The 26,828-nt window shown below is 55.2% G+C and overlaps 2 protein-coding genes across 3 annotated transcripts in view; both read right to left on the bottom strand.

Annotated features, from left to right (window-relative positions):
* On the bottom strand, positions 1-13,804 carry MOB3A (MOB kinase activator 3A). 2 transcript variants are annotated; one of them, XM_088526797.1, is made up of 4 exons: positions 13,734-13,804; positions 3,273-3,840; positions 940-1,142; positions 1-255 (listed from the first exon to the last, which is right to left on the bottom strand). In XM_088526797.1, exons 2-4 carry the CDS (start codon positions 3,688-3,690, stop codon positions 226-228), a joined length of 651 nt encoding a protein of 216 aa, XP_088382923.1. In that variant the 5' UTR covers positions 3,691-3,840; positions 13,734-13,804; the 3' UTR covers positions 1-225. The 2 variants fall into 2 exon arrangements, with proteins under 2 accessions (XP_088382923.1, XP_088382924.1); XM_088526798.1 differs by lacking the exon at positions 13,734-13,804 and adding an exon at positions 5,238-5,315.
* Positions 13,805-20,388: 6,584 nt separating this feature from the next.
* AP3D1 (adaptor related protein complex 3 subunit delta 1) overlaps positions 20,389-26,828 on the bottom strand; it is a 37,741-nt gene continuing 31,301 nt past the window's right edge. Inside the window, exons 24-32 of the mRNA XM_088526795.1 lie at positions 26,303-26,407; positions 25,592-25,741; positions 25,366-25,413; positions 24,802-24,991; positions 23,691-23,779; positions 22,626-22,711; positions 22,050-22,171; positions 21,199-21,278; positions 20,389-20,799 (exon numbers count right to left, since the gene is read on the bottom strand). Coding sequence (XP_088382921.1) covers positions 20,704-20,799; positions 21,199-21,278; positions 22,050-22,171; positions 22,626-22,711; positions 23,691-23,779; positions 24,802-24,991; positions 25,366-25,413; positions 25,592-25,741; positions 26,303-26,407 — 966 coding nt within the window. The 3' untranslated portion in view covers positions 20,389-20,703. The remainder of the gene's footprint in view (positions 20,800-21,198; positions 21,279-22,049; positions 22,172-22,625; positions 22,712-23,690; positions 23,780-24,801; positions 24,992-25,365; positions 25,414-25,591; positions 25,742-26,302; positions 26,408-26,828) is intronic.

Raw genomic sequence — 26,828 nt, 5'->3', positions numbered from 1 at the left:
AAATATTTCCTTTCTCTTATAGAAATTACTATAAAAAACTAGTTTATCTAGAGCATCTTTAAAAAAATATTCCTGCAATCTCACAGTTTTACATTGAAACTCATTAAAAATATATAGATTTCTTTAACAAACGTCTCTGTTCTCGCCTTGAAGCATGTCTCCGATGCAGGAGCGGGACCCGGCATCCTCGAAGAGGCACCGGCGTGAGAGCAGGAAGGTCTGATCTCAGTGGCACATCCGGGAGGTCATTTCCTTCTGCCAAAGGGACAGACAAGACACAGAACCATGAACCGAAGACTCAGCTCCCAGGCAAGGATGGGATGAAGATACAACCTCACCTTTGTTCAGGCAGAGCCATCCTCCCCGACACGCAGCGACGCCGGTACTCGAGGGCCCGGCTGGGTGGGTTCCCCCATCCCCACGCAGGGGCAGGGCACCCTCCCCCTGCCCAGCACCTCCCCAGATCCGCTCCGCTCTCCACGGCTTTAGAAACACCGTCACCTCCTCCTTCCTCCAGACTTCTCCGGAGGGCAGTGCGATCCACCCCACTTTCCAGAGTGGAAGCGGGCACGGGGAAGGGAGCCTCATGCTCCGTCCGCATCCGGATGGCTCATAGGGCCGGGCTGGGCTCAGGCCGTGCCCACAGGCAGGTGGTTACTGGGAACACCACGAGGCTGCCGGACCAGTACGGGAAGAGAGCGCTGCCTCCGTGCCCAGACAACCCCGTGTAGCTCTGCGGGCACCTCCTGACTCGCAGCTTCCCAGCCGGGCAAATCACAAGGCCTGAATTCGGGCAAACAGCTCGGAGAAGGCAAACAAAATCTCCACGACTCCTCTACCCCCAGGCTGCCCCTTCTGCACTGGCCGTGGACCCCGACGCGCCGACACTTGGCAGCGCCCGTTCAGGTGCACGGCCCCCGAGCCCGGCTGGCTACTCACCAGCGGTTCCAGCTCCTTGGTGTCTATTAGATTGAACTCTTTCACAAAGTAGTAAAAGTGCTTGTAGCAGGTGTTCACGTGGGCTTCCGAGCCCATCTGGGTGATCCTGTCGAAGTGGTGGATGTAGACGTGGACGAAGACCCGGAAAAGCCTGGAGAGAATTTTCTTCACCACCGGGAGGAAGTTCTTCGGGAAGGGAGTACCTGCAAGGGAAGGTCTGACCATCAGAAACGGCACTGGAATTAAAACTGCTTTCCTGGGATGAAAGCCATAATCGTTTTTGGCAAATCATATATTTTGAGGCAAGAGGAGAGGAGTTTGCCCAAGGTAAGAATTCCTTTCTTCTGACTTTCAGGACAGATGTTTTAAAGCAATGATTTCCTAGGCTACCAAGTCCTGCACACCCTCAACTGCTGCTAGTGACCAAGCGGGAAGCAAACACCAGCGTGAGCAGAGGTTTCCAGCAGCTGCTTCAGTCTCATAGGAGCAGAAGAAAAAGTCTATCTAACATGTTTACACAAACGGTGAAAAATATCAGAAAACTACCAACCTCCACTCCAGAAACCGTTTCCCAGAAGAAGGGGTCAGCACGGTCAACTCCCTTGAGTTATTGTGAATTTTGGCCCTTTGCTTAGAAATTTAAGGCATGAAGGTCCCATCTAAAGGCATCAGTTTGGGCAAAGCCAGGAGGCCTGGGCCGAGCTGCTCCGGGTGTTGAGCTGGGGCCCTGCAGCAGGGCAGTCTGTGACCGTCTAGCTGGCCTGGTAGCATATGACAGTTTAAAGTTCACCCGGGTCATCCCTGGAGGAACCAGGATGAGTTAAGCCCTTTAAGTGCTCTACAAGAATTCACCCATTTCACTGTCTGTGTTAGGCTGGGCAATCCCGTAAAAGCAAAGCTAAAAACAAAAACCCCACCTGTCTCCAGAAACTTGTCCCACCTCTCTGTGCAAAATAAATGTGCTCCTTAATCCCCACAGAGTCTTACAGAAAAGCCCCAAATAAAACAACAGGGCACTCGTTTGGGTAGTAGGCAGAAAGAGTGAGGAGGATTTTAGTGTTTTAGTTGTCTGCAGTGGCTGTTCCTGGCCATACTGCCCTCCCCGTGCCTGGCTCAAGCGCTGCTCCGACGGGAGGACGGGCCCCGCGGCCGCTCACGGGGCTGCACGGGCAGACGCTTCCTCGGAGGCCAACTGCTCCCAGCAGAGCTCCCGCGGGACGGGCGCCGCGGCAGGAAGGAGGGAGCTCCCAGACATCCCCCCACACATCCCGGGGCTCCTTCCCGGGGCAGGGAGCTGCCCGGCGCCCGGCCGCGCGGCAGGAGGAACGCGCCGGCTTCACCCGCGGCCCCGCGTAACCCTCCCCCTGCCCTCGCTCCGAGTGGCCACGTTTGCCCTCCCGACTGCCCCGGGCTGCTGGGCCTGCCCGAGCAGCAGGTCCGACTGCCTCGCGCTGGGAGGAGGGTGGTTGCAAAGCAGGCGAGTCGACCACCCTCTAATCAGGGCTAGTTCAGGGCAGGGATGGCCCTTCCTCCGCTCCCTGCTGCACCTCGGCCTTTGCTTTGGGGAACTTGGGAGCCCTGAACGTGAGCAACTTCATCTGCCCCAGCCTTGGGAGCTCAGCTCTTACCACAGAACAGGAGAACACACAACTTCTCGTCCTCCAAAAGGCAAAGCCCTGCACTTGGCTACAGACCTAGGCCTCTCTGGACAAGCTCTCATTTCCCTCACGTTGGCAGTAGATAAAATGCTGTCCCTCCCTTCACTGCTGCCCATGGAAGCAACCCACCCGCTGTCACGAAGCGGCTGCCTGCGCATCAGCAAGAACGGAGCTAGAAAGGGCAAAGTCAGCGAGCACCAGCCTGTAATAATGAGAATGGTAATTACAGAAACACGGCCACGACGACGAGGCCAGCGCGGAGCGCGCGCCGAAGCCAAACCAGCAATCAGCTGCGCAGGAGCTGGCCTGCAAGAGGCCACGTGCAGCAGCAGCTACTGCCAGAGTCACGGCAGAGCCTGCGCCTCCCAAGAGCGGCCTCTCGATTCCACCGCCCGGGCTTGGCTTCCCCTTGCTCTCCTCTAAGGATCCGGGACTCCAAATGAGCTCTGTTGCAGCTCTGGGTATTTAGCACATGAGAAGAGGTCTGAAGTGCCTCAGTGTGCTCAAAGGAGCTTATTACTCTGCCTGCTTCAAAGCAGTGTAAAAGGAGATAGCTCTATAATAGCGACCGGTGCAACACTGACCATTAGCAGCATCTCCTGGGAAAGGAACAGGGCCAGAGGGCCCCAAAGGAATGTGTCACATCGGCTTCAGCCACTGCGGGATCTAACTCACCAACATTAGTGGGAAAGATGTCCTCGTTGTTGATCTGTACCTCGATCCAGTCCATCAGGAGGTTCATGTACTGGGGAGCCGACAGAGCCGTGGGCTTGCGGTACTTGTGCTCGTCCTGCCACCTGTACTCGTACTTGGGCCCCCCGGACATGACGGGGCAGGACTGCTCCGTGCAATAGTCACTGATGGTGCCGTAGATCAGGTTGATGCGGTTGAAGAAGTCCACCACGTGCACGGCCACCCAGTCGTTCTGCTCCTCGCCCGGGGGCAGCTGCACAGCGACCTTCAGGTCCAGGCCGGCGTTGAGGGAGGCCTGGGCCTTCTTGTGCAGCTCAAAGCGCTGAGTGCCCGGCTCAAACTTGCGCTTGGGCCGGAAAGTTTTGTCTTTATTGAACACTTGCTTTAAAGCATGGGACATTTTTCTTCTCTTCTTCTTTCTTTTCCAGATCTGTAGTGATGACAGCCGGAGACACGCAGCTGCTGGAGCTCTTCCAGGGGCAGGGCTGCAGGGGACTAATCTTCAGAGGAATCTCTCTCTGCTCATCTGGTCCTGGCAGCACGTGCTGATCTGCAATGCAGCACAGAAGGGCAGCGATTAGAAGCAGCTCTTTCAACAGGAAACCTTGTTTAAATCCCATAGGAAGAGATCTGGGATACCATCTGGGCCCTTGCCCCAGATCTGGGGAGAGGATTGGAGGCCAGCGCCAGCTTTCTGTCTGCCCCCATTCCTTTTCCCCTCCACAGGGAAGCCTGGAGCAGAGGAGACACCATTTGGCGACCCGGGTCCTGCAAGACCTGCCTGTGTGCGAGCAGCGGGATGAGGGAGCCAGCCTGGAATTTCCACAGGGAAGAGATGGGACAGCAAGAAGCAAAGTGAAAGACCTTGAGGCAGGACTACACCAGCACACGTTGCAACTACCACGTTTCTTTCGCTCGCAAGCATCAGACAGAGCACAAAACCCAGACTGCAACAGTCCGGAGGCACTGGGGGACGGTGCCATCGCCACAGCAGGACACCCAGGGGAGCAGGGGGAAGCCCTGCCCTGTCTGCCCAGTTGCAAAGCAGCGAGTTGAGAGGCTGAGCGAGGCCTTTCCAGCGTCACCTCCTGCAAGGCGCGCGCCGCTGCCACAGCCACCGGCCCCGGCGGCGCGTTCGCACTCAACGCGAGGACCAGGACGGGCTGAGGGGGTACAAGAAGAAGTCACAGCTCAGGCACCCGGAACCAGAACATCCCAAAATAGCCCCAGCTCTCGGAGCAGCCGCAGCCTTCGCTGCAGGTGCACAGAGAACGTAACACGTTGTGCTCCGCGGCTCAGCGCCCTGCGAGCCAGGAAAGCGGCCAGAGAGCAAGCGAGCTCCTCTTCCTCTGCAACCCAGAGAGGGGATTAGCTCCCAGGGCTGAGAGGCACGAGTTAAGATCTGTTTCTTGTCAGCCTGCTTTCAAAGTTAATTCGGTTTGATCTGCAGTTAATTATCCCTCCTTTGTTCCCACATCCATCCCCCCCTTTGAATTTGTGTCAAGCTGCTCTTTGATGGAAGCTCAATACAGAAACCCGTTTGCAGCACAAATCTATTTTCCACACGCCAGACAAGAAATAAAAGCAACAACTGACCAAGACTGATGCCTGGTAGACCCCTGTGAACAACCATTTTCATCATTTTGCTAAGCAAAAAAGCAAACAAGCCTCCCTTCATCAAGCACAAACCTATTTAGAAAAAAGTTGCATTGAAAATAGGATCCTCAAACGTTAACATGGAAATCTCACATTTAAGGTCGACCCCAAATCTGCTGCGCAAGCCCCTCGTTAGCAGGTAATGCAGAGCACTAATCAGCACTGCTTTTGGATTAAAGAGATTGAAACCAAAGCCTCTTGTTTTCTTACTTAATTACAGCAAGGAGAGAGGAAATAAGGAAGAAAAAGAAAAAGGAAATCCACAGTCTGTCTCCCTAAGAACACACTTACTGTTTTTCTAGAGCTGCTTTTCAGGTAGGAATAAGCTCGGTAGACGCTGGTCTATGTAGGGGCACCCAAACTGCCATTACAACTTGGGCCACAGCAGGTACTGAGTTGAGGCGAATGGGAAAATATTTTAATGCGATTCACTGAGATTTACACTGGACTAAATGAACATGACTGATACCACGTTTGTGCCCTACAGCTTTGCCCTCTGCAACAGTTGCTGCTGTGCACCATGTAAAGGTCAAAAAAAGGAGAATTTGCAGAAAATGTAACCTTAAAAGGTGCTCGATCGCTCCGCAGACGCTGACAGAGGAAGCAACGAAGGGCACGGAGGGGCGTCCGCCGCCCAGCGGAGTATCTGGGGTTAGCGCGAGCCGTGTCACCGTCTCGCCACATCCTGCGGCAAAACACCACGTTGTTGCGCGGGGCGGAGGCGCCGGCGCTGAGCCCGCGCGGTCCCCGCAGCGCCGCAAAGGCAGCGGGGCCCGGGCCGGCCACGCGGGCAGCAGGCGCTGGCGGGCAGCAACTCCCAGCGGGGAATCGGTGCCAGAGAAACCCTCGCGCACAACCGTTCCCTTCCCAGGGCGCGGGGAGGGACGGCCTTCCTAAACGCACCGGTGTCACCGCCGGTGCGGAGCGCCCGAGGACAGGAGCGTCTGCGATCTGCTCCCCACCTCGCTGAAGAGCCCTCCAGTTGCAGGGGCTTCAGGAAGTCATTCCCATCCACGCTGCCCGGCACCCGGGCCGGGCATCTTCCCTTTCACTGTATGGGGATATTCTTCAAGCAGGAGGAAAGCTGTGGTTACAGGGCCCAAGGAGGAGAGCATTGAAACTGAATAGCAGAACCAGGAGCATCCCTCGGGCCTGCCCATGCACGTCAGCAAAGGAAATGCCAAACATTTTCCAGAAAAAACTGTCACATGAGCGGGGTGAAAATGGATTTTCACATGGCTCATCTGGAATCAAGGCAGTATCTGTCCTACCAACAGCTTCTTCCTAGCGAGACACTATTCAAGATGACTACAGGCCTCGACAGAGCAGCAATCTTCTCTCGGGTGATTCAGCATCTGTCTGGAAACGCTAGTTACAAACCCCAATAGCCAAGACTTGCAAGCGGATGCGGAGTATTTCATCACGGCCTTTGAGTTACACAGAAACATTTGGCTTGAGAGAAAAAAAATGAGACACACAGAGCCCCAAAGCATCCCTGGCACTGCTTGGAGATGATATCACACGCACAGCGGCTCCCTGCACAGGCAGCAGTCCCAGCTCAGGCACAGAGCAGGAAGGCGAGACCGGGATGAGCCGGAGCTCCCGGGAGCCCTAACGGAGGACAGGGACGCACCGAGCTCTGCGCATTCCCCTTCCCAGGCAGCCGAGATTACAGCGCACGTCACACGCGTTCAAGGAGGACCTTGGCCATCACTCCCCCAAGAGCACACAGCTGCCGCGGGGGAAAAAACAACCACAACAAGAACCCCTACAGCATGGCAGACAGCCCGGAGCCAAACCAGCCTCCAGGTTGGAGCTGCCTCCGATCCCAAGGACGGCCGCGGAGCGCTCCGTGTTGACGCGGGAGGTTACGGAGCTGCACAGCAAGGGGCTCCGAGGCGCTTCCCCGCGAAGGGCCGCGCCGCCTCCCCCCTCGCTCTGGCATTTCCCTCCAGTCCCGAAACTTCCTCCTGCTGCAGGAGCCCCGACACGGCTGCTCCAAACGCTCTGCCCTTCCTCCCGCGGCCGGACGGGGACCGCGCGGCACGGCCTCACGGAGGGGGCCTGGGCAGCCGCTCACCTGGCTCTCGTCACTTGTCCAAGCGGTTTGGGGACAGTGTGGAGGACAGAGACAGGCAGAGCACCCCAGACAGCCGGGAACATCCCACCTGCAGCCGCCCCGCGAGGTAACGTCACCGTGACGGGGCCGTGTCGGATGAAGCAGCGTCTCCACCAGACACTTCCCCTCGTGGGAGGGGCAGGAGGGCCCGGAACCTTCCGGGCGCCTCGTGACCATTTCTGTCACCTCCTGATCCCCCACCCCAGTGACATGTGGCAGCAGGAGCCGCCGTCGGCCCCTCGGCGAGCGCCTACTCGCGTCTCCGGCCCCGCAGCCGCTCCGAGCGCCGGCGGCTCCCTCCTCCTTCCCGGCACCGCGGGCTGCGGTGGGGACGGGGAGCGCCTCACGCCCTGCCGCCTCGCTCGCCTCGAGCCGACCCGGCGAGCACGGCCTTCCCAAAACACCCATTCCCCTGCGCCCGCCCCGGGAGCGCAGCCTGCGAGACGGGAGCCACCGGGCCCTGGGCGCCCGCGCAACACCCGGCCCAGAGGCCTCGCCGGGCGACCGGGCTGCAGCCCCATGGAAGGAAGGGTGGAACAGGGGGAAAACCCCCCGCACTTCCCTGCTGGGCTGCTTTGAGTCTTTCCTTGCAGCTAATCTGGCCGCTCAGGCCATGTTTTCCCATCGGGAACACACCAACACCAATGTTTTGCAAAAGCAGCACCGAGCGCTTCACACAAAAGCCGGCTTTTCTGAACGAGCTAGTTAACCTGGGGGCTTCCAAAGCCGTTTTGAACAAAAAACAAAGACACACACGCACATTCCCGTCGTAGCTCCCCCACGCGCGCTCCTCCCGCACGTACCCTCCCACGGCCGCCCGGCCTCGCTCCGCTTCTCCGCGCCGGAGGCTCCTCGCTTGCGACGATCCCAAGTTTTAACGTGCAGAGTGAGGATGGGGCCGATCGCGGCGCGGGTTTCGGTGCTTCCAAAGCGAGCAGGGTGACCTGCCTCTGCCGCGGGAGCTTTCCAGCTGCTGCTTTAAATGGCTCTATAATGAAAGCAGCAAACGTTTCTCTCTGCCAACCTACTTCTAACCACGGAACAAGACGCTCGCAGGACACAAGGTGGAACCAGTGACACACGACGGCCACGTCCGACTGTCCCGAACTGCTCCACGCATCACAGAGTCATCGCGGCTCCGCGGATGGAGCTGCTGAGGTTTCCCCAAATGCAAATCGGCTCCCTCTGTAAATCGGGGCTTTTTTAACCAGGCGCAGCTCTTGCTCATGTCGAGGAGACTCACGGTTTTGTTTGGGCCGGACGAGGCAGGGGCTGCGTTTGGACACAAACGGCACCTCCTCCTGCAACGCTGCCGGGCCCAAAGCTTCAGAGAAGCTGCCCAGGAGCTCCGCATTACCCTGAACATTCCCGTTTTCCTTTCGTTTCCCTCCACGTTTGCTACTGGCAGCGGAAGCTGCTCTGAGGGGAAAGAGCATCCAGTCAGAGCGAGCACCCAGATTTGGTCCAGCTGCGCCTACAACCCCAGACAGGGTCACACCAAGGTGACGAGTTCATTCTGCTGCTCTGCAGGGCGAAATCCATGTTATTTTTTCCTTTCGAAACTGGTTAGCCGCCTTAACAACACACTCGCCAGAGCCGTTTAGGAATGCACATTTCAAATGCAAAATTCCCAAGGTTTAGACAAAAGGCCCTTTCTACCCCACCACAAAGCTCAGTTCTAAGAAAGTGCTGCTGCTTGTGGCCACCCCCGCCCCGCAGTTTAAGTCAGCGGCACAAGGACTCAAAAATTCCCCCAAAAGGAACCCGGGAAACGCCGGCGCTTGCGGGAAGCGGCCTTGCTTAGGCGCAGGAGAGGCTGGTTACAGGTCTTGAAGCCATGCAAATGCAGAGCCTATCTGATGGTACACACATAACAACAGGAAACAGCATAACAAAAAGGCATAAAACAGTCATATAGGGCTTTAATTGCTTTGTTGTGTTTGTTTTTGTTAATTTTTTTCTCCCTTAGGAGCTGCATACTTGAGTTTGCTACGTATTCAGGCCCATTTTAGAGGCCAATTAGGTTCTATAACAATGGCAAAAGCCCTGTTGAGTAAAGGCAGGGTTGGGTTAGGAGGAGCTTTGGTGGCGGACGCGCGACGGACGCGCATCCTCGGGACATCCCTTGGGGACGGCAGCTGCTCGACGCCAAGCTCCGTATTTCGACGCGGACCGCGCAGCAGGAGCCTTGTGGAGGGCAGGAGAAGGCACAGACACCAGCAGGGCCCGTTTCTGGCAGGGCAGCACGGGCTCAATAACCTCTAGGCTTCAGCTGAAGCTCCAGCTCCGACGGCCTTGGGGGCAGTCACCACAGAAGGCTACGGAGCCACACGAGAAAGTGACATTTCAAAACGGTCATGTCTTTAACTTTCCCTTCCTCAAAAGGGTCAGACAGCAGATTCTGCACTCAAAAAACACTCCTTAAAAGCCTAGAAAAGACTGCAGTGCAGCAGGAACGGCTCCCAGAACCCAAATCCTATGGATTTGGGACCAAGTTGTCTTTTCCCCCCGTTCTTATGCGACACTCGTGCCCATCATGATGTTGGAACTGCTGCAATTTTGGAAGATTCCCACAGATTCCGCTTGCACGGTCGGGCCCGGGCGCACGCGAGGGCAGAGCTACCTGTGCAGCCGCAGCGCTGAGCCGGGTTAACCGCACACAGATCCCGGGATGGGCTGCAGGCAGCAGGAGGCTGGCGGCACCACGCTCGGAGCCGTCCTCTTCCCGAGGGCTGCAGGGCCGGACGTTGGAGCCTGCTCACTCGGGAATACCTTCCCTCCTCCTCCTCCTCCCTTCGGCCCTCCCCGAAGGCTCATCAAGAGGAACCTGACATTTCTCAAGTCGATGCTGCGACTACACATTTCTTCCTGCCTCCGCGCTACTGCCCTTATTTTAAACAACCAGCAGCTTCACCTACGCTAACTGCAGCCTCCACCTACCTAAAAGAGAGGAAAAAAGGGAAAAAAAAGCCCAGAGGAAGCGCTTATGTGGAGCACGAAGCGTGTCCTGGGCCAGCACAACGGCTGCAGTGGCAAGCGCTATTTTGGTGGCCTCTCTGCAGGTTCAGGATCGGGGCAGGTCCTGCTGCCGGGAGCTTCTGAACAGGGGCTGACCCAGGGCACGAGGCCCCAGGGCCGCTCTCCCCCAGCTGAGCACCCTCTCCTACGCCAACATCCCGCTTCCCAGACGCGAGCGCCGCTGCTTCTGCCTGAAAGCGGATCCCGCGCCCGCCATGCGGGACCCGGCGTAACCCAACACGTCTGCGGGCCGCGGCGCGGGCGATGCCCTCGGGGCTGTCCGTGCTGAGACCTCCTGCCACGGAGCGGGAGGCAGGAGAGAGGTTCGCCCTGCAGCGCGACAGGCCGCCCATTACGGGAGGAGGAATCGGAGCCCTTCCCAGCCCAGCGATAAACCCTGCTCTGCTGCTGCCGCAGCCAGAGCGGCCTTTGGACTCGCCTCGCGGCGGCTGCTTGCGATGACGTCCTCGAAACGGCCCCGTGTCTGATCCCTCACACCCACCTGCAACCTGGGCCGGACAGCGCCGGCTCCTCCGACCCGTCCCGGCCACCGTGGCAGGGAGCAGAGGACAGGGGGGCCGTTAAGGGGACCCAGGCCAACGTGCGATGGAAAAATGATGTCACCAGCCCAGCGACGGCTGTGGAAAACCCCAGGAGCATTCCCAGAACGGCCTTTGGAATCAGGACACTACCCTAAACCTGCAAGACCTGCAGCACATACAGGTGTACAGCAGCACCACGGGCCTTGCCTTGTCTTTTACTGCAGAGGAAAAAGCAAAATGATAATTAAAAAGTTACATCCAGCACCTTGTGATTTCATAAAGGCTTTTCCAAAAGAAGCCTCGGCCGTCACAGCTGGCTGCTTTTTTGCCCCAGCTTCACACAACTCCGCGCTTCCCCCTGGATCCACAGGCGCTCCCGGTCCGCTCGGCCCCGTCACCTCATCCCAGCGTCAGGCCCGGTGGCCCTCCTGGCACGACACCAGCTCCGGCGGGAAGCGAGACGCACACGGAGGTGGGAGCTGCCGAGAAAGCGGCCTCCCAGGGCACCCAGGATAAACACAGGCCCAAGGTACGCTCCTCGGCGGGCGCATTAGCTGGATATTACGTATTTCCACGGATAATCTGCTAAACCTCCGACAAAGCTGGTTACAGCCCCACTCCCAGTCGCGTTTACGGCCCAGGCATCACCAAGGGTTCCCCGTCGCATTAGGAATTAAAGCTCGGAAGCTGAAGGTGGCCCCCGGCACCGACGCGAGCGGCGCACCCGGGGCGGTGGATGTTGCAATCTCCCTCCGCTGACCGCACGCGCTCGCGCCGCTGGCGAGGAGAATGCGGTGCTCCGCGCACTGCGGCTGGAGAGATTCCTGGCCCGCTTACAGAAACGCAGCAGTTACAAAACACACCAGACCGGCCTTCGCAAACGGGCTGGCGGCGCAGGGGGGGTTCACGTGGTGCTTCCCGTCCCATCGCTGCGGAAGGGCCGCACGGCTGGAGCCAGACGTGGCCAAGCAGGTGGCTGGAGAGCGGTTCCCGCAGCCCCCGAGCGGGGATTCACTCGAGGTGCTGAGAACTCACCAAATTCGCTGCCTGAGCCTCAGGGGAGCTGGTAGGAGCGCCCGTGCCCTGGCTGGGCCACGGGTAGCAGTGCAAACGCAGGTGCCAAGGAGAGCCCGGAGCACGGCTGGCGTGCCGGAACCGCGGAACCGCTCCGTGCGCCATCCAGGCTCGGCCGTGCAGGGATGCAGGAGCGGCCCGCGGGGCTCCGTGGCACCGGCCCAGCAGGAGCTTGGCCGCGGCCATCCCGTCCTCCTCCTCCCTTTCTGGGAATCTCAAGAGGTCATAAAGTGCCGCCCCCCCGGCCCGCTTCGCTGCACGAGTACGTGACCGAGACGGTGCAAAGCTGCACTCCGGAATCCACGGAGCCGGGCCTGGGAGGCAGCCCGAGGCCCCGCGGCCAGCGGGACGGGGGGATTTGACATGCAGTGAAAAAATCCACCCCTCTCCAAATCCGAAACTTGGCAAGGAGCTCCCGACTGGAAAAGGATTTTAAACGGGGAGGGAAACAGAAACCACAGCTGCTCTTCAGTCCTCCGAGAGGGGAACCCGGCTTTCGCCACTACAGAGCACGCGAGAGAGATGCTTTTTCCAAACATCTGTGCAGCACACGAGCAGCTCCAAATCCCTCTTTCCTCTCCCTCTCTCCGGAGGATTTCCTGCCCTTTTCTCCTTGCGTGCCTGTCGCACACACCAGCGGGCTTGGGAGGAGCTGAGGCACCGGCGGTTACCGCCAAAGGAGCCTTCCTGGGCTCACAGCAAGGACAGAACCCAAGCAAGGGCCCGGCCTCAAGCGTCACAGGGTCTCTCCCGCGGCCGCAGACGAGCTACGGCTCACTGCGGTCAGATTAAAGTGGAGAACTCCCCATCCTCCCCAATTATTTAAAAGACTTAAGAGTTTAAGTCGTTTTTCTCTCCAACCCGTGCCCTTACCTACAACAGCAACATTTTTAGGCACGGCTGCAACAGCAGCTAGAAAGAGACGATGGAAAGAGCCAGAAAAAGAGAGAGGAAACAAAAAAAAGAGCATCTGAGACACTTCCTCCTCACGGTCAGGGTGGCAACCCCCTGCTCTCGGCACCGCTTGTGCTCATTTTGAGAGTCTTTGCTAGCAAAAGCAGCGTGAGGAGGGAGCCCTTGGGAGGGGAGGCAGCCCGACAGCCAGGGCTGTGCGCGGGAAAGGCACCTGGAAACGGGAATATCCTGCAGGAGCCACCTCTATTCCTGACACGCGAACGCAGCCAGAGCGGTGCTTTTGTTCCGGAAACGTCGCTGGCGGCCGAGACGGGAGAGGAGGGAGCTGAGAAGTCCCTGCAGCTGCTCCGGCTCTGGCCCCGCGTCGCTGCCGGAGCTGCAGGGGCCCCTCGGGGACACGGCGTCCCCAGCGCCCGGCCCCTCCGCTGGATCCCGCAGGGATCCCCCTATGGATCCCGCTCCGGCGCGACCCTCCGCACATCCCGTGCGCCCCTATAGACTCAGCTCTGGGCTCCTGCTCCCCTAAGGGCCCTGCAGACGCCCTAGCTCGGCCGAAGGCTCCTGCAGACCCTCTCCCAGCTCCTCCTGCTTCGCACCGAGCCCCTCCAGATCCACCCCCAGGCGCCCCCGCTCGCCCTACGGGACCCTACGGACTCGCCCCGCATCCCCCCGGGGCTCCCAGCTCCCCGAGGGCCCCGATGGAGCCTCCTCCAGCTCCCCCTCCTGCCCTTCAGGTCCCTCAGACCCCCCAGCTCCCCTGCAGACGCTCCTCCAGATCCTCCTCCTCCCCCAAAGGCCCCTATAGATCCGCCGGTTCCCCCCAAATCCCTATAGAATCCCCCCCAAATGCTCCTGCTCCCCCCAAAGCCCCTGCAGACGCTCCTCCAGCTCCCCCTCCTCCCGCGAAGGCCCTTATAGACGCTCCCTCTCCTCCCCTAAGGCTCCTACAGACTCTCCCCTATATCCTCCATCCCCGAAGGCCCCTACACACCCCTCCTGCGATGCCCCCGATACCCCCCCGGCCCCTACAGAGCCCCCGCCGGGTACCCCCGAACCCTCCCGGCCCCTATAGCGCCCTCAGCCCCCCCCGCCTCCCCTATAGCCCCTGTGGCCCCGCACCTGGCTCGGCGCAGACAGCGCGGGCGCCGCGCGGAGGAGCCGCCCCTCGTGGCGGCCGCAGCACCACCCGGCCCCGGCGCCGCCGCCCGCGCGCGCCGCCAGCCGGCCCTACTTCCTCTTAAAGGGGCCGCGCGCGCGCCCGGCGGCCGCGGGCTCCTCCCACGGCGCGGGGGGGGGGGGGGGCGCTGCTGCTGCTGCGTCATCGGCGAGGAGGGAGGGGCCGGGGCTCGGTGGGGGGCGTGGGGACACGGGGATGGGACAGGGGGACACATGGGGACACATGGGGACAGGCATTGGGGACACGGGGATGGGACAGGGGGACACATGGGGACAGGCTTTGGGGATAGGGGGACATGGGGACACATGGGGACCAGCATTGGGGACACGGGGATGGGACATGAGGACACATAGGGACAGGCTTTGGGGATAGGGCGATGCGACATGAGGACACATGGAGCAGGCATTGGGAATAGGGGGACACATGGGGACAAGCCTTGGGGATAGGGCAATGGGACATGGGGACACATGGGGACAGGCATTGGGAACAGGGGGACACAGGGGGACACATGGGGACAGGGCATGGGGACATGGGGATACAGGGACACAGGGATGGGCATTGGGGACAGGGACACATGGGGACAGGGCTTGGGAACACAGGAACAGGACATGGGGACACATAGGGACAGGGCTTTGAAATGGGGACATTGGGACAGGGGATACATGGGGACAGGGCTGGGGGACACAGGCTTGGGACAGGAGGACAGGCCTTGGGGACATGGGGACACTTGGGAACAGGTCTTAGGGACATGGGGACCAAGCCATGGGCCTTGGGGACGTGGTAATGAGCCTTGGGAACATGGAGAAGGGCTTTGGGGACATGGGGACAGAGCCATGGGCCTTGGGGACGTGGGGACAGGCTTTGGAGAAGGAGCACAGGGATGGGCGCCATAGGGACAGGCCTTGGGGTCTCAGGGACAGCAATCCGATGGGGATGGGGACACGGCCGGAGAGGGACCTCAGGGCACAGCAGGGCCAGGCTGGGGACAGGGGCAGGCGGGTGAGGCTGAGGTTGGTGGGAATGGGAATACCGGGAGCTGAGGGGCGCTCTGACGCCAGATGCCACCTCCGTGCCCGGCCTGGCCGCACGCCATCCCATCCCCATGCGCCTGTGCCAGAGCCAGGACATCCCAGCAGTGATGGGAACAAAACAGTGACCTGGGAGACGTCTCCCGTGGGAGGAGGACACTGCGGTGGAGCCGTGTTCCCCCGCTCGTCCGCCTCTCCCAGCGCTTTTCCCAGGGCCTTGGTCATCGTGTTCACCTGCGTTCTCATATCACACGCTCCATTCCACTACTTACACTTGGCAGTTGAGGAACAACTTTCAACCCCTTTCACATCTCATTGGAGATGGCCAACAGGTTCCCGGAAAGAAGGAACATCTCCACGTGCCTTTAGAAAACCGAGATAAATCTCCAAGATCTTGCTTATGCCTCAGGATTCAGTCCTGGACCCTCCCTTCCCCTCACAAACTCCACAGAGGCTGAAGGAAGACACGAGGAAGAGCCCATGGGGCCTGCTCAGGTGCTCAAAATGCAGCGACGCTGACGCCCAACGGCCGGGGGTTGAGTGAGTGTCCCTGGGACACTGCGGAGGAGGGAAACAAGTAGATTTTAAATCTCGGGAACACGTAGATTTTAAATAACTCGCTGGAAGGTGAAGTGAAACCCTTCGCCAACACGTTCGGGCCAGTGCTGCGTCCGCGACGCTTTAACGAGTCCCGACCGTGGCCCCTGCGCTTCCTCCTCTGCCACGTGTCTCCTGGCGCGTGGAATCTCCCTACTCCATGGATTTCCTCTTGGATCAGCTACTGCCTGGAGAGTTAATTCAAGCTACTTATGAGCATCCTGCAAGGAAAATGTTCCTGTTCCCTTTCACCCTCGTGAGCAGCTTTAGCCGACTGCCTTTTCTTTAATACGTCAGGAACAGCGGTTGCAGGAGTGAACCTGCATTCTGGTTTCTGGCAAAGGGGATTTCTTCTCATATTCAGGTTGCTCTGTCCTAGCATTGCTTGGACAACCTGAAACCCAGAGCATAATTTAAACCTCAGCTTTGCCATTGCTTATCAGGGATGGCCCGACTGTAATTTGCCCTTCTTTGTAATTAGCGGAGGCTGCTTATTCTTAGGAGCCTTAATTAATGAAATGAGAGGTGATATTGAGGGAATAAAGTGTTGACACAGCGAGTTAATAACATCCTGCTGCTAAGTGATGGCCAAGGCACAGGTGAGTCACGCTCGGAAGGACGGCGGGGCCGGCGGCTGCGCAGGCCCCGCCGTGCCCCTCTCAGCTATATTTCAGCCTTGGGCTGCTCAGGACATTCTGGGCCACGTTTGGACCGTGAGGAAGGTGGTTTGGGTGCCCGCGAGGCCCCGGAGCGGTGCCAGCCGCAGTGGTGCAGGATGGTAGTGGTGCGGACGGGGCAGCGCTGCTGCCTGTGCGGCAGCTGACGTGGAAACCTGCGGGTGCCACGGGAGCCTCTCCCGCCGGGGAGACGGCCGCTGCCGGGATCCTTCCTTGCACGCATGATGGCCGATCGCTGCCTGGGGAAGCCTTCGCCCCCTCATCCAAGCCCCTGTCCATCCACAGCTGCCTTCATGTCACCCCCTGCTTCCTCACGCTGTCGGATCAGCGGGAAGTGGCTCCTGGAAGCCCGTTTAGCAACAAGCAGTGGGCAGCAGCTGCCCAGGAGCTGGGCCGGGTTCCAGCCCGCAGCCCTGGCCTCAGACAAGCGCCAGCTCTGGAGAGGGGAGCGATCCTGGCTCTCACTTCAACACCTCCAGCCTTGCAGTAGCTCTGCAGCCTTCCTGCTCCTTTCCCATTTTTCCAAGCCTGGCCTCGCGTTCATCCCTCGCGTTCACCCCTGTCCAGCCTCAGCAGAGCAGGCCCCGCTGCAGGGCCATGGGGAAGGAACAGCAGCAAAGAGCTCTCATTGCCCTCCATGGGGACCAAGCCCAACCTCCAGGGAGGCAGGAATATTTTGTTCCAGCTTTTTCGGGACACTCAACTTACTCAAGGTAACTTGAGGTAGGAGGTGGCTCAGCCCCAAACAGGTTGTACCTGGCTGCAAACACCCCCCCCACACACCGTCCTTCAGAGCCCAGGGCTCTTCTCTCCTTCCCTCCCTCTTGCTCTGGGCTCTGCCCTGGGCAGAGATGCCGCAGGGTTTGGCACTACCATCACTTGTTCCTGAAGTTTAAAGTAAGAGAAAGGAGAAGCGGGGAGAAGCAGCTGCTGCAAAGGGAAATTCACACAAACAGCAGAAAGGGGAAGTTGGACAGCGGGGGTGAAGTCCCCGCAAAGCTTAAAAACAAAAACAAGCCGTGAGGAGAGCGGAGCAGCAGCCCCGCAGAGGTGGCTGGCGCTCCCACGCGGTTTATGGCTTTGCCATCTTGCCACCACCAAAGGGGAGGGAGGAGCCCTGTAAACACGGGCGACCACGGGGGCTGCTGCGAGGGCTGCAGCCGCTCGTCTCCTCCTGGCATTGGCAGCGCTGAAGCCGCCCACGGGCTGCAGGCTGTGGCAGCTGCGGCCGCCCGGTGCTGCCAGGGGACGCAGGGCGGCCCCACGTCCGCGCTGCCGCTCACCCCTGGCCCCTCGTCCTCCCCTTCCAAGCCGCAGAGCTGCTGCCAGTTTGTTTTTCCCCGCAACAGCCAGCGCTCCTGCTCAGGACAGGGCCTGAAGCAGGTGGGAGCCCCAAAGCACCAGGCCGGGACCCCGCTCCCCTGCACGGCCAAACTGCGCCTGGCTAAAGGGAGAGGTGCTGGAAGCCAGGAGCCCCTGGCACCAGCTCCCTGTCCGCGCTAGCACGGGCCTGTCCAGCTACTGCAGCTCATTAAACACTCTCCATTCCCTCCAAGTGCTTCCTGGCTTTGTGCTGTGGTTTTTTTTTTTTTCTTCAATATTAGTCTTTGTTTTTTTATGGCTGTTTCCGTGTTGGCTGCGTGGCCACCGCGAGGGCTGAGCCAGGATTACAACCTGCGGAGCAGCAAACACCGGGAGCGACCGGCTGCTTCCAGCAGGGCCGGCGCTGGGTCCTCCTCGCTGCAGGGCTGGGGGCTCCTGCCTCCCACAGCCCCGGGCGTTTTCTGGGAACTAGTCTCCTTGTTCGGGCTGAGGGACAGGCACCGCAAGTATTAGAAACAAATGGCCGCATTGTGATGGTACCTGATGGTTTGAGCCTCACATCAATAGTGCCAGGTCTCTGCCACGCTTTGTAGGCGATGCCAGGCTGACAAGGGAGCAGCAGAGGTGGAAACGACTTCTGTTCTGCAGATTCTTTCTGATTAAAGAGCTGATTTAGCTGCAGTTTTAATCCACAAAAACTAAACAAATGCAGGCTTAAATGACACCACCTGAATAACATTTTCTATCTCTGCATTTTGTGCTAGGCAACAAATATTGCTTTCAATGATACCTTGCAGAAGCTGACTAAAAACTGAGGGCCTTAGGCAGCTCAGAGCACAGGAACAGCATGTTGGGCAAAGGCAGAGGTAAGGGCAGTTTAGAAGCCGCTGACGATGGCCCCTGCCCCGAGCGGCTCCGGGACAGCGACCCCATAAACTCAGAGGGGACAGGGGCCCGGCCGGGCCCCTCGCTGCCGCAGACCAGGCCCTTGCTGCTACGGAACTACCTCAAGCTGCTGCCTTGGAAAGTGCTTCGCACCCCCCAGGGGTTTTGGGTGCCCCTTACCTGCCCAAAGACCCAAACTCTGCGGATCTGGGGGACCTCCACGTCAAACAACGTAACCCCGAGACGCAGCAGGGTGGCAGAGAGCATCTGCAGCCTTCAGCAGCGGGGAAACGCAGCCTTCGGCCCAGGGTTACCTGCGTTTCGGTGACAGGCAACACCGACTATCGACACAACCTTTTCAAGTGCACACAGGCTGGACGAGTCCTACAAAACAGCTGCTTAAAACCAAGGAAAGGTTAACTTTGTTTTGAAAGTTTATTGGATCATGTTGACACAAAATCATTACAGCAGCTTGTGGTATGTTTTTTTTTCTTTCTTTTTTTTTTTTTTTTTCTTTTTTTCTTTTCCAGGGAATGTCGATAGCAAATCATTTTGTGAATGTAACACATCATACAGCTTCAAAATTCTAGAATCACTGCACAGGATTCTGTAAGAGAAGACTCTACATGCTAAAGTGACAGTTTTCATTGATGAATTAAAAAAAAAAATAACCACTAATTGAGGAAACATTATCCTTTAAGACAATTTTCATATGCTCAGTTTCTACTACACGAGCTGGCGAACCACCGAGGTTGACCGGTACCGACGCGGCGCCGTGGCAGCCGGGAGGCGCTCCTGCGGCACGCGCGGTACAAAGCTGCTCCTAGCAACAAAACCACAGCAGAGCCTCTGGAAAAAACACCCTAACACGGGAAGAGTGTAAAGAGCACAATACACGCTTAGGAAGTACAGGACATGAACCCAAAGGATAAGATCAACCTCTACCCCGCTCCCTGCGTGGGGTTTTCGCTCAGTCTACCGGGCTTTGCTGGCGCCCGGGCTGGCGGCGGTGCCGGAGAGGGGCAGAAAAACCCCCCTCCTCCCCGGGCCCTCTCGGGAAGAGCGACCAACAGTTGTTGCCTCAAAGAAAAACCGTTCGCACGTGTTCTCGGGGTGCTGGGTGTGCAGGTGCAACTAAAAACTGAAAATAAAGCTTTAAAGCAGACGAGTTTGGAAAAAGAACATTATCTGTGAAGGACAGAAAGATATCCCCTTGCAGTCAGTGATCCCACATGATTTCAGCAGTGCAGAATGGATCCGCTTTGCAGACTCTCCTTCTCCTCCTTCAGAGGGAACCTGCAAGGTGAACGCAGGTCTGCGCTGCCCCTCACCAAGCTCCCCCTTCCCTCCACCCCGGCACGGCCACCTCTGCTGCGGGCGCCCAGCTGCACCCGCGCGGCTCCGCGGGAGCCCAGGGCCAGCGCGGGGCCCGCGCTCTGCTCCAGCACGAGGGCTCACGCACGCACGCGTCTCTCGAGCCTGGCAGCGGTCAACCTCAGCTGGTGAAAACGGTGAGAAAAAAAAAAAAAAAGAAGCAGGAACAGACCCCTTTGGATTTCCAGTTTCTTGCTACACTTTTCAGGAATGTGAAATTGAAGTGGACTCATAAAACACATCGGCAGAGACTGCTCAAAGCGGGGAGGCATGATGGATTTCACGGCGGGAGGGAACGGGAGCAGGTAGCCAAACAGCAAGGCGTCAGCCTGTGTTTTACACACTTGCCCTCTAGTCTTTCAACTGTCACTAGAAGAAGGTTAAGGCTCAAGGCAACTACTATAAAGAGAAACTCAAAAACATCCCAATTCTCACCAGGCTCATTCAGATTAGCGCTAGGAGACGGAGGATGTTTATATGCTGATCACAATGGATCTTTCTTTCTGCGCTTGAGATAACAACAATAATAATTATAATAATAATAATAAAAAAAAGAGGCCTTTCAGGTCCAGCACCAGCCTCTGCTAGAAATATACATCAACTACAGCAGCCCTGAAGATATATTCCATGGCTAGGGATCGAGTCAACCTTCCCAGTAATAAGCACAAGCAACAAACCGTGCTACTGTTGAGAAACTTCTGCTTCGTCCACAGTTCCACAGAGATGGCAAGTTTAAGGGATCATCATGAGCTGCTGAATAAATACCAACCCCTCCCTCCCTCCTCCAGTCATGTCACCAGGATCTCTTTGGGCTAGAAAGGGTTAACACCACGGTTTGTAAAAAGTTTTGAAATAAAAAGGTAACATACAGCCTTAAAATGTCTAAACGGCAAACAGTGGTGGAGTTAACTGAAAAGCACGTGCCCCAGGATAGTACATGCGTACGAGGGAGAAACTTAACACTTGGGTCTGCTTGTCTTTACACATTAGGTGTGTTTCTTGTAGTTGGAGTATTCTGCAAGGAGTATTCAGCAATTGGACAATGTCTCTTTCATCTCATCCAACAAGTTGCTAAGCAGGGTGGAATCACTGCATTTGCCATCTATGGATACAGAGTTTTCTCCCTTGGAAAGAAAAGAGAAATCCGTTAGCTGCTTCTTGATGGGGGCACATCTGCATTCCCAGCAAAGCCTGGGGAGCAGGAGCAGCCCGGGAGCCGGCCCAGAGCCTCCTGCCCGGGATGGGAATGGGTTGAGACGGGAGCTCAGGCCAGGGGAGCTGCCAGCTGCTCCCCACCAGGTTGGGATGGGGAGCAGGAGACCGGCGGGGAGGCAGAGGCTGGGCAGACAAGACTACGGGATGGGCCGGATCATCACGTGAATGATCCATGATCCGTGAATCAAGATGAATCAAGTGGCCCATGATGTTCCCAGAAGATTTAAAGGGAAGAGAAATATCCCTGTTTAGGGCAGGCAAGGCTACAGATTGTCCTCTCAGCATTTCATTTCAAATAATGCTCTCACCTTTTTTACCAGTAGGCAGACGTGATGACCTTGGATAGAGCGACTGTACATGGATGCACAAGAATCAACGCGTTCCACAACTATAAAGAAAACAGGACTTTTAATAAAAACAAAAAAGGCACAATGAATTAACATTTGCTTCCCATGACGAGGGACTACTGCTCTGCCTGGCCTCGAGGGATAAGGAGCTTGAAGGGAGCAGGGAGACAGGGTTCGGATAGCGCAACATGCCTGTCTCTTCCTGGCTCCTACCTGGGATGTTCTGTAATTCTGAGATTAGTCATATGTCTTAAGTAAGACGCAAAGGTTCTGCAGCAAAAACACTAATCAGAGTGTAGATCTACATTCTGTAGGAATGCTTTCACAATCGGGTAGCATCCTGCACACACACCAGGATATGATAAAGCAGTCGTTTGTTTTGTTCTCCCAATTCCCCATGTTTTAATTAATTTGGAATTTGTCAGTCCGAGCTCCAGTAGCTCTATCTCTACCTTACTAAAACAAGACTCAAAAAAGGCAGGATGAAACACTGGAGATCAAATGCATCCCCCTGGGAACGGTTACAGCTTTAACTATGAGCAAGCAACTCCCTTGACACCTGTATGTACCCCCCAGCTCAAAGACCCAAAAGAGGGCTCATTTTGGGAAAGGACAGGAAAGAACACAGAGAACAACATCCACAAGCTCTGAGGACACCAATGTATTACAAAATTGACAAAACCTTCTCTCCAAGAGTTATTTAATCTGGGTATCTGGTTCTGATATCCACAGCACATTCTACCACCTCTCAGCACAGCAGACATTTCAGAACAAGGAATTTTGCAGAAGGTTTTGCACTGAAGCCAACTCACCTGAAAAATGATGATGAAAACAGATCTTTGCCAGTAAATGCTGGAAAGAAATGCTAATTCCATCTACTTTAACAGAACTCATGTGCAGGTCCCCAGACTCTAGGAGCTTGGCAAAAGCATCACTGCAAAACAGGAAGGAAAGTAAACACGTGTGCTACAAATTCAAGTGAAATCTGCCAAGTTAGCTCCATGCAGACCTTAAGGTATCTCAGGATGCAAAAGTCCAAGTACTACCAAGTTCTGGTAGGAAGAGTGGGGGTTAGAGCAAACATGGGAACCCACCATGGGCGGCACACTCCAGACTGCGCTGGAGAAGCATATGATCTCAAAACTACTGCACGTGTGCAGCCTCCAGGACATAGGCCCTTCTTCAACAACCACTTGAAACAAACTGGTGGACACATCTTAGAAGTCAGACATTGCAGGAGAGAACTGAACTTCAAGCAAAGCCATCACAAGCAGCCAAAGTCCAAAGCATGTTGTGCATCTTGCAGAGACGGCCGACAGCCAAAGCTCAGCTTCGCATGGGTGGCAAAAGCACCAGTGCCTGAGGTGCCTCCTCCTGGTGGCACTTACCTATAGCAAGGCGTCGTGATCAAGTATGAAGCGCAACTGAAGTGCAATTTGAAATCTAGTTTTTCATGGGTTGAACCTTCATCATTCTGCAACAGGTCAAAGGAAAGGAGATGAATGGGAGCCCCGAGGCAGCAAGAGGAGGTACCACCCCCACCTACTGAACAGGCACAGCTGAGGCTGCCGAGATTCTGCAGTTCCCTTGAATTCCCTTCAATAAACCCTGTCAGGCCCTAAGGGATCACTGTGAGGAGGGGGCGACCACCATGCTACAACACCATGCTACTGGGACAAAGTTTAGACAAGGTGTTTGCTACATTTGCCTAGAGCAGTACAAGGACACACAACTGGATGGATCTGGCTAGGTTTTCAATCTCCTCCTGGTGAAATATATGGAACAGACTCAGAGATGTAGTATTCAGCTCGCTATTTCCCAAGCAAAACAATAAAATGGTATTTCTCAACTCTCAAGCAGTAAAACTAGCCACTAGGTCACTATTTTTAAGAAACTCTTCAACAGCTAAGTTTGGACTCTGAAGCCTCCATTCTCTTCTTTTGGGCTATTCATGTAGTTTCTTTATTAGTTTTATCAAAATAAACCCATACAATCTTGAAACTAGTTTGATACTTTAAAACAGTGCAACCAGCTAACCCCACTCTTACTTATTTTCCATCCCTATTAGTTTTATCTGAATTCTTATTACTGTTTTTTTCCAGCCCCATTCCAGGGAGCAGCATCCAACTGCTCTGTGGGTTACTGAGGCTGCTGGTTGCAGCTCCTGTGCCCTCCTCCTCCCTGGCAGACACGTCACCGCAGGGATTTTCTAGCTGACCATGTGGCAAACATTTCAGGCTGCATTGCTCATACACTGCCAGGAATGACAGTTTAGGACATGCTCATGTAGTAACTCAGGACACTCTTTCCATGAGATGCCATGTGAAAAATACTTCTCACAGCACAGAATGGGCTGGTGCAGCAGAGATGAGATGATGCCTAGGAGAAGCTCTAAAGCAGTGCCTTCCACTCACGACAAGCTCCCTTACGCACAGAGCTTAAAGCTCACTTACTTTCACTATAAAGGACAGTGTTCCTTTTAACTTCTGAGCCACAACAATACTCTGAAGCGTAAACACAAACTGGGCTTCATTAGAGATTCCTGGCAGGAAGAAAAGAGAGGGAGAAAGTCAGGTCAGAGAATGGTTTCCACGTCTAAGCAGCGACTAGAATAGCTTAGCTCCTTGTATTGACGATTTTCAACCAACTAAACAAGTTTTCCAAGGAGCTGGAAATGCAGTTATCTGCACAATTCTTGTGATTTAAAAGTGTTACAGCACTTAATTCTTGAGTTTCTGAAAAGCAACAATCCTGGCTTTTAGTGCAGACCATTGAGCGAGTACCTGGGCAATGTCTAGCAGTGACAATGTTTGCACGACTTGCATAACTGAAAGATATGTGACTTTCTAGATAGTTAACAGAAATAATTGTTTCTAATGGTTTTCTTTTAATGCACAGGCCCATGTCCAGAACTGCTTTATATAGAATGAAAAACAAAAAACAAACTCCTCATTGTTTTCCTTGGGAGGTCAAAAAAGCACTCTAAAAAATCACTAAGTCCCAGGAAAGTTGTGAGTTTTCACTATTCTAATCTACAACGAAAGTGAAATTTAAGGTAGAGCAGCAACCCAGCTGTGCTAGGCCCTGTCTTTACCCTCCATCTCAGGGTGTAAAGTGAGTGACAGGTACTTACTGCAAGCTTTCCTTGCAGAAGACCTCTGTCACTAAGACAGTGGCCAGAAGCTTGAGAATAAATCCAAAACAGACTTAATATTCCAAGAACCAGAATGAAAGCAAGCTGTCTACATTTTTGTTTCATTTTAAATCTCATGGCAAAGTTGTTCTCATATTTTGGGATTCCTGTAGTTGGTGACACTGGCATGTTCCAACATGCTATCCAGTAAAAGAACTTGACACTTGGACTCAGTTCTACATTAGTCTTAGCTCTTGCTGTACAGAACCACCCGTGTCTATAGCCATACTGTCAAAAGATTTATCTTCAATGAACTGTGTGAACAGGATGTGTCTTTCTGGAAAAGAGTAAGAGGCCCAGACAACTCCTTCCACAGGAGGGCAGTGCAGAACTAAACATATTCCAAGACCCATGCACAAAGGCTGTCATACCAGGGGGTAGCTGGAAGGGCACAGGAATCCCATCATGTACTGATGATCCTTCTGGTCGGAGCATTTTAGTGTTGAGAGAGTCCAGGACATTTAGTTCCATGCTCTTCAGGAAGCTAGTGCTTTTGTTCTCAAGGATAACAGAGACAGTAACTTGACTGTCATTTTGCAGGTTTCCCTGAATATCATAGGTCTGCAAACGAAGGGGAGAAGAAAGGAAAATCAGAAGGATGCTCGAGAAACCCCAAGCGGCACAGCACTAGAATAAGGCAAGTCTGAAAGTAGGTATTTTGACACAGTTAGAGGATGATTAAAAGCTCACTTGTGATGAGCTCTACAGCACTGCTGAGTAGGGGGAAATACCAGCTCAAAAGATTGGTTAAGGGAGACAACCATAGGAATGGGGACTGAACCTCCTTAGTGTTCTAGCTGCTGGCATTTCAATAGCTCTTCAGCTACATGCTGTCTACAAAAGTTGCTACATTATTCTGGGTATTATGTAGGGTATTTCTTTCTTTTCTGAGGGAACACAAAAAGAGGACATTATTTGAACACCAGAAAGCTCACCATTTTAATGTAGGGATTTTCAGCAAGAAGTCGGTAACTGGACATAGGCTGAAAAACAAACAAACAAACAAAAAAAACAAAGACAAGAAACGAAAAAGAAGTTACAGTCACAGTAAAACAGAAAAACAGAACTAAGTTCTCTGAAGTGGCATCTTCCTTCCCTCCAAACACTGTTTAGCTCTAGCCCTGGGGAAGGGGCAGGAGTTGCCAGTGCAGAGCTACTCACTGGTAGTGGCTCATCATCTAGCGTTCCATTCTGAACTGACTCTGCTGTCTCCTCCTCACTGCGATGATGCTTCTTCTTGGATTTCTTTTTATCCTTGGATTTCTCTTCTTTCTCTTTCTTGTGCTTTTTCTTCTTATGCTTGGAGGACTTCTACCCCCACCCCCCCAAAAAAAAAGAAAAAAAAAAAAAAAAGAGAGAGAGAGAGAGAAACTATAACAAGCCCTTAGAAGAAGCCCCTATCTTGCCAGACATCATATCATGAGCCCTCTGCAACACTTCAGCCCTTTGTCTCTCCATACACAGCAAGTAATTTCCTGGAAGCCTGAGCACAGTTCCCTGCTACTGCAGAAGGCTGAAACAGAGGCCTCACTCCTTCCACTCCAATACCCATCCCGTGTGGAGCGCCAGCAGCCCCCTGCACCCTGCTCCCCAGGCACACGTCATTCCTAAACCCCGCGGCAGCCGGGCCAGCAGGCAGGAGGCCAAATCTCCTCCCGGGACTCGAGGCACCGCCTTGGCCCCACCAGCTGATCCTCAGCTCGAGGAACAAGAACCCTCCTGTTGAAGTGCTGAGAGCTCCCCAAAGGGCGGCACGAGCCCACTGCTGCCTACTTGCAGATGGTCACTGCACAGGGGAGAGGGCAGCTGGGAGCCCCCGTGTGCTTATAAATAAGGAAAACACGGCAAAAGGTGTTAACTTATGCCACTTACCTTTCCTTCATCCTCTTCTTCCTCCTCTTCCTCTCGTTCTGCCCTTTCTTCTTTTTTCACTCCTTCAGGTTCTGCCACAACAGCAGCACTTGCTTCAGCCTCGCTCTGCACAGATGATCGGAAGGGTTATAGATTTACCAAACACAGTTAAAACGCTGAATTCCAGCCAAAAAAATTCTCAATAATGATACTCCCCTGCCATCCCTCTCCATAAAAACCCTCCTGTTCTTTCAAGAATTAGATTAGACTAACATGATACAAAGCCTTTCATTAGAGATCTCTGAAACTTGGCAAACATGACAGACTGGACAAGACACAGATCTCCTTGAAAGGATCAAAATCTTTATATTCCCTGTCTCTTTGTCAAACATCTCCCATCGAAACTCATGGGATTTTTCTCTTGGTCTAAAGTGCCTAGATCAAGCTAGAAAACAAAGCCTTAGTTGATATTAATTCAAATTTCATCATGGCCAGTAGCTGCCTCTGTGTTTCTATCCACTGATCTGCATAGTGGAGTAAGCCTGAA

The sequence above is a fragment of the Tinamus guttatus genome, unplaced genomic scaffold (assembly GCF_059628265.1).
Source record: "Tinamus guttatus ecotype Peru unplaced genomic scaffold, ASM5962826v1 Tinamus_guttatus_pri_ptg000254l, whole genome shotgun sequence".
In the NCBI taxonomy this organism is placed as follows: domain Eukaryota; kingdom Metazoa; phylum Chordata; class Aves; order Tinamiformes; family Tinamidae; genus Tinamus; species Tinamus guttatus.
Note: the sequence above shows the minus strand (reverse complement) of the source record. Positions and strands in the feature narration are given on the sequence as shown.

Coding starts and splice junctions, on each gene's coding strand:
- MOB3A (XM_088526797.1), bottom strand. CDS start 3,690: ATGTCCCATGCTTTAAAGCAAGTGTTCAATAAAGACAAAACTTTCCGG. Junction 1,143..3,272: donor CATCTTTCCCACTAATGTTG/GTGAGTTAGATC, acceptor CTTCCCTTGCAG/GTACTCCCTTCCCGAAGAAC. Junction 256..939: donor CCAAGGAGCTGGAACCGCTG/GTGAGTAGCCAG, acceptor TCCCTTTGGCAG/AAGGAAATGACCTCCCGGAT.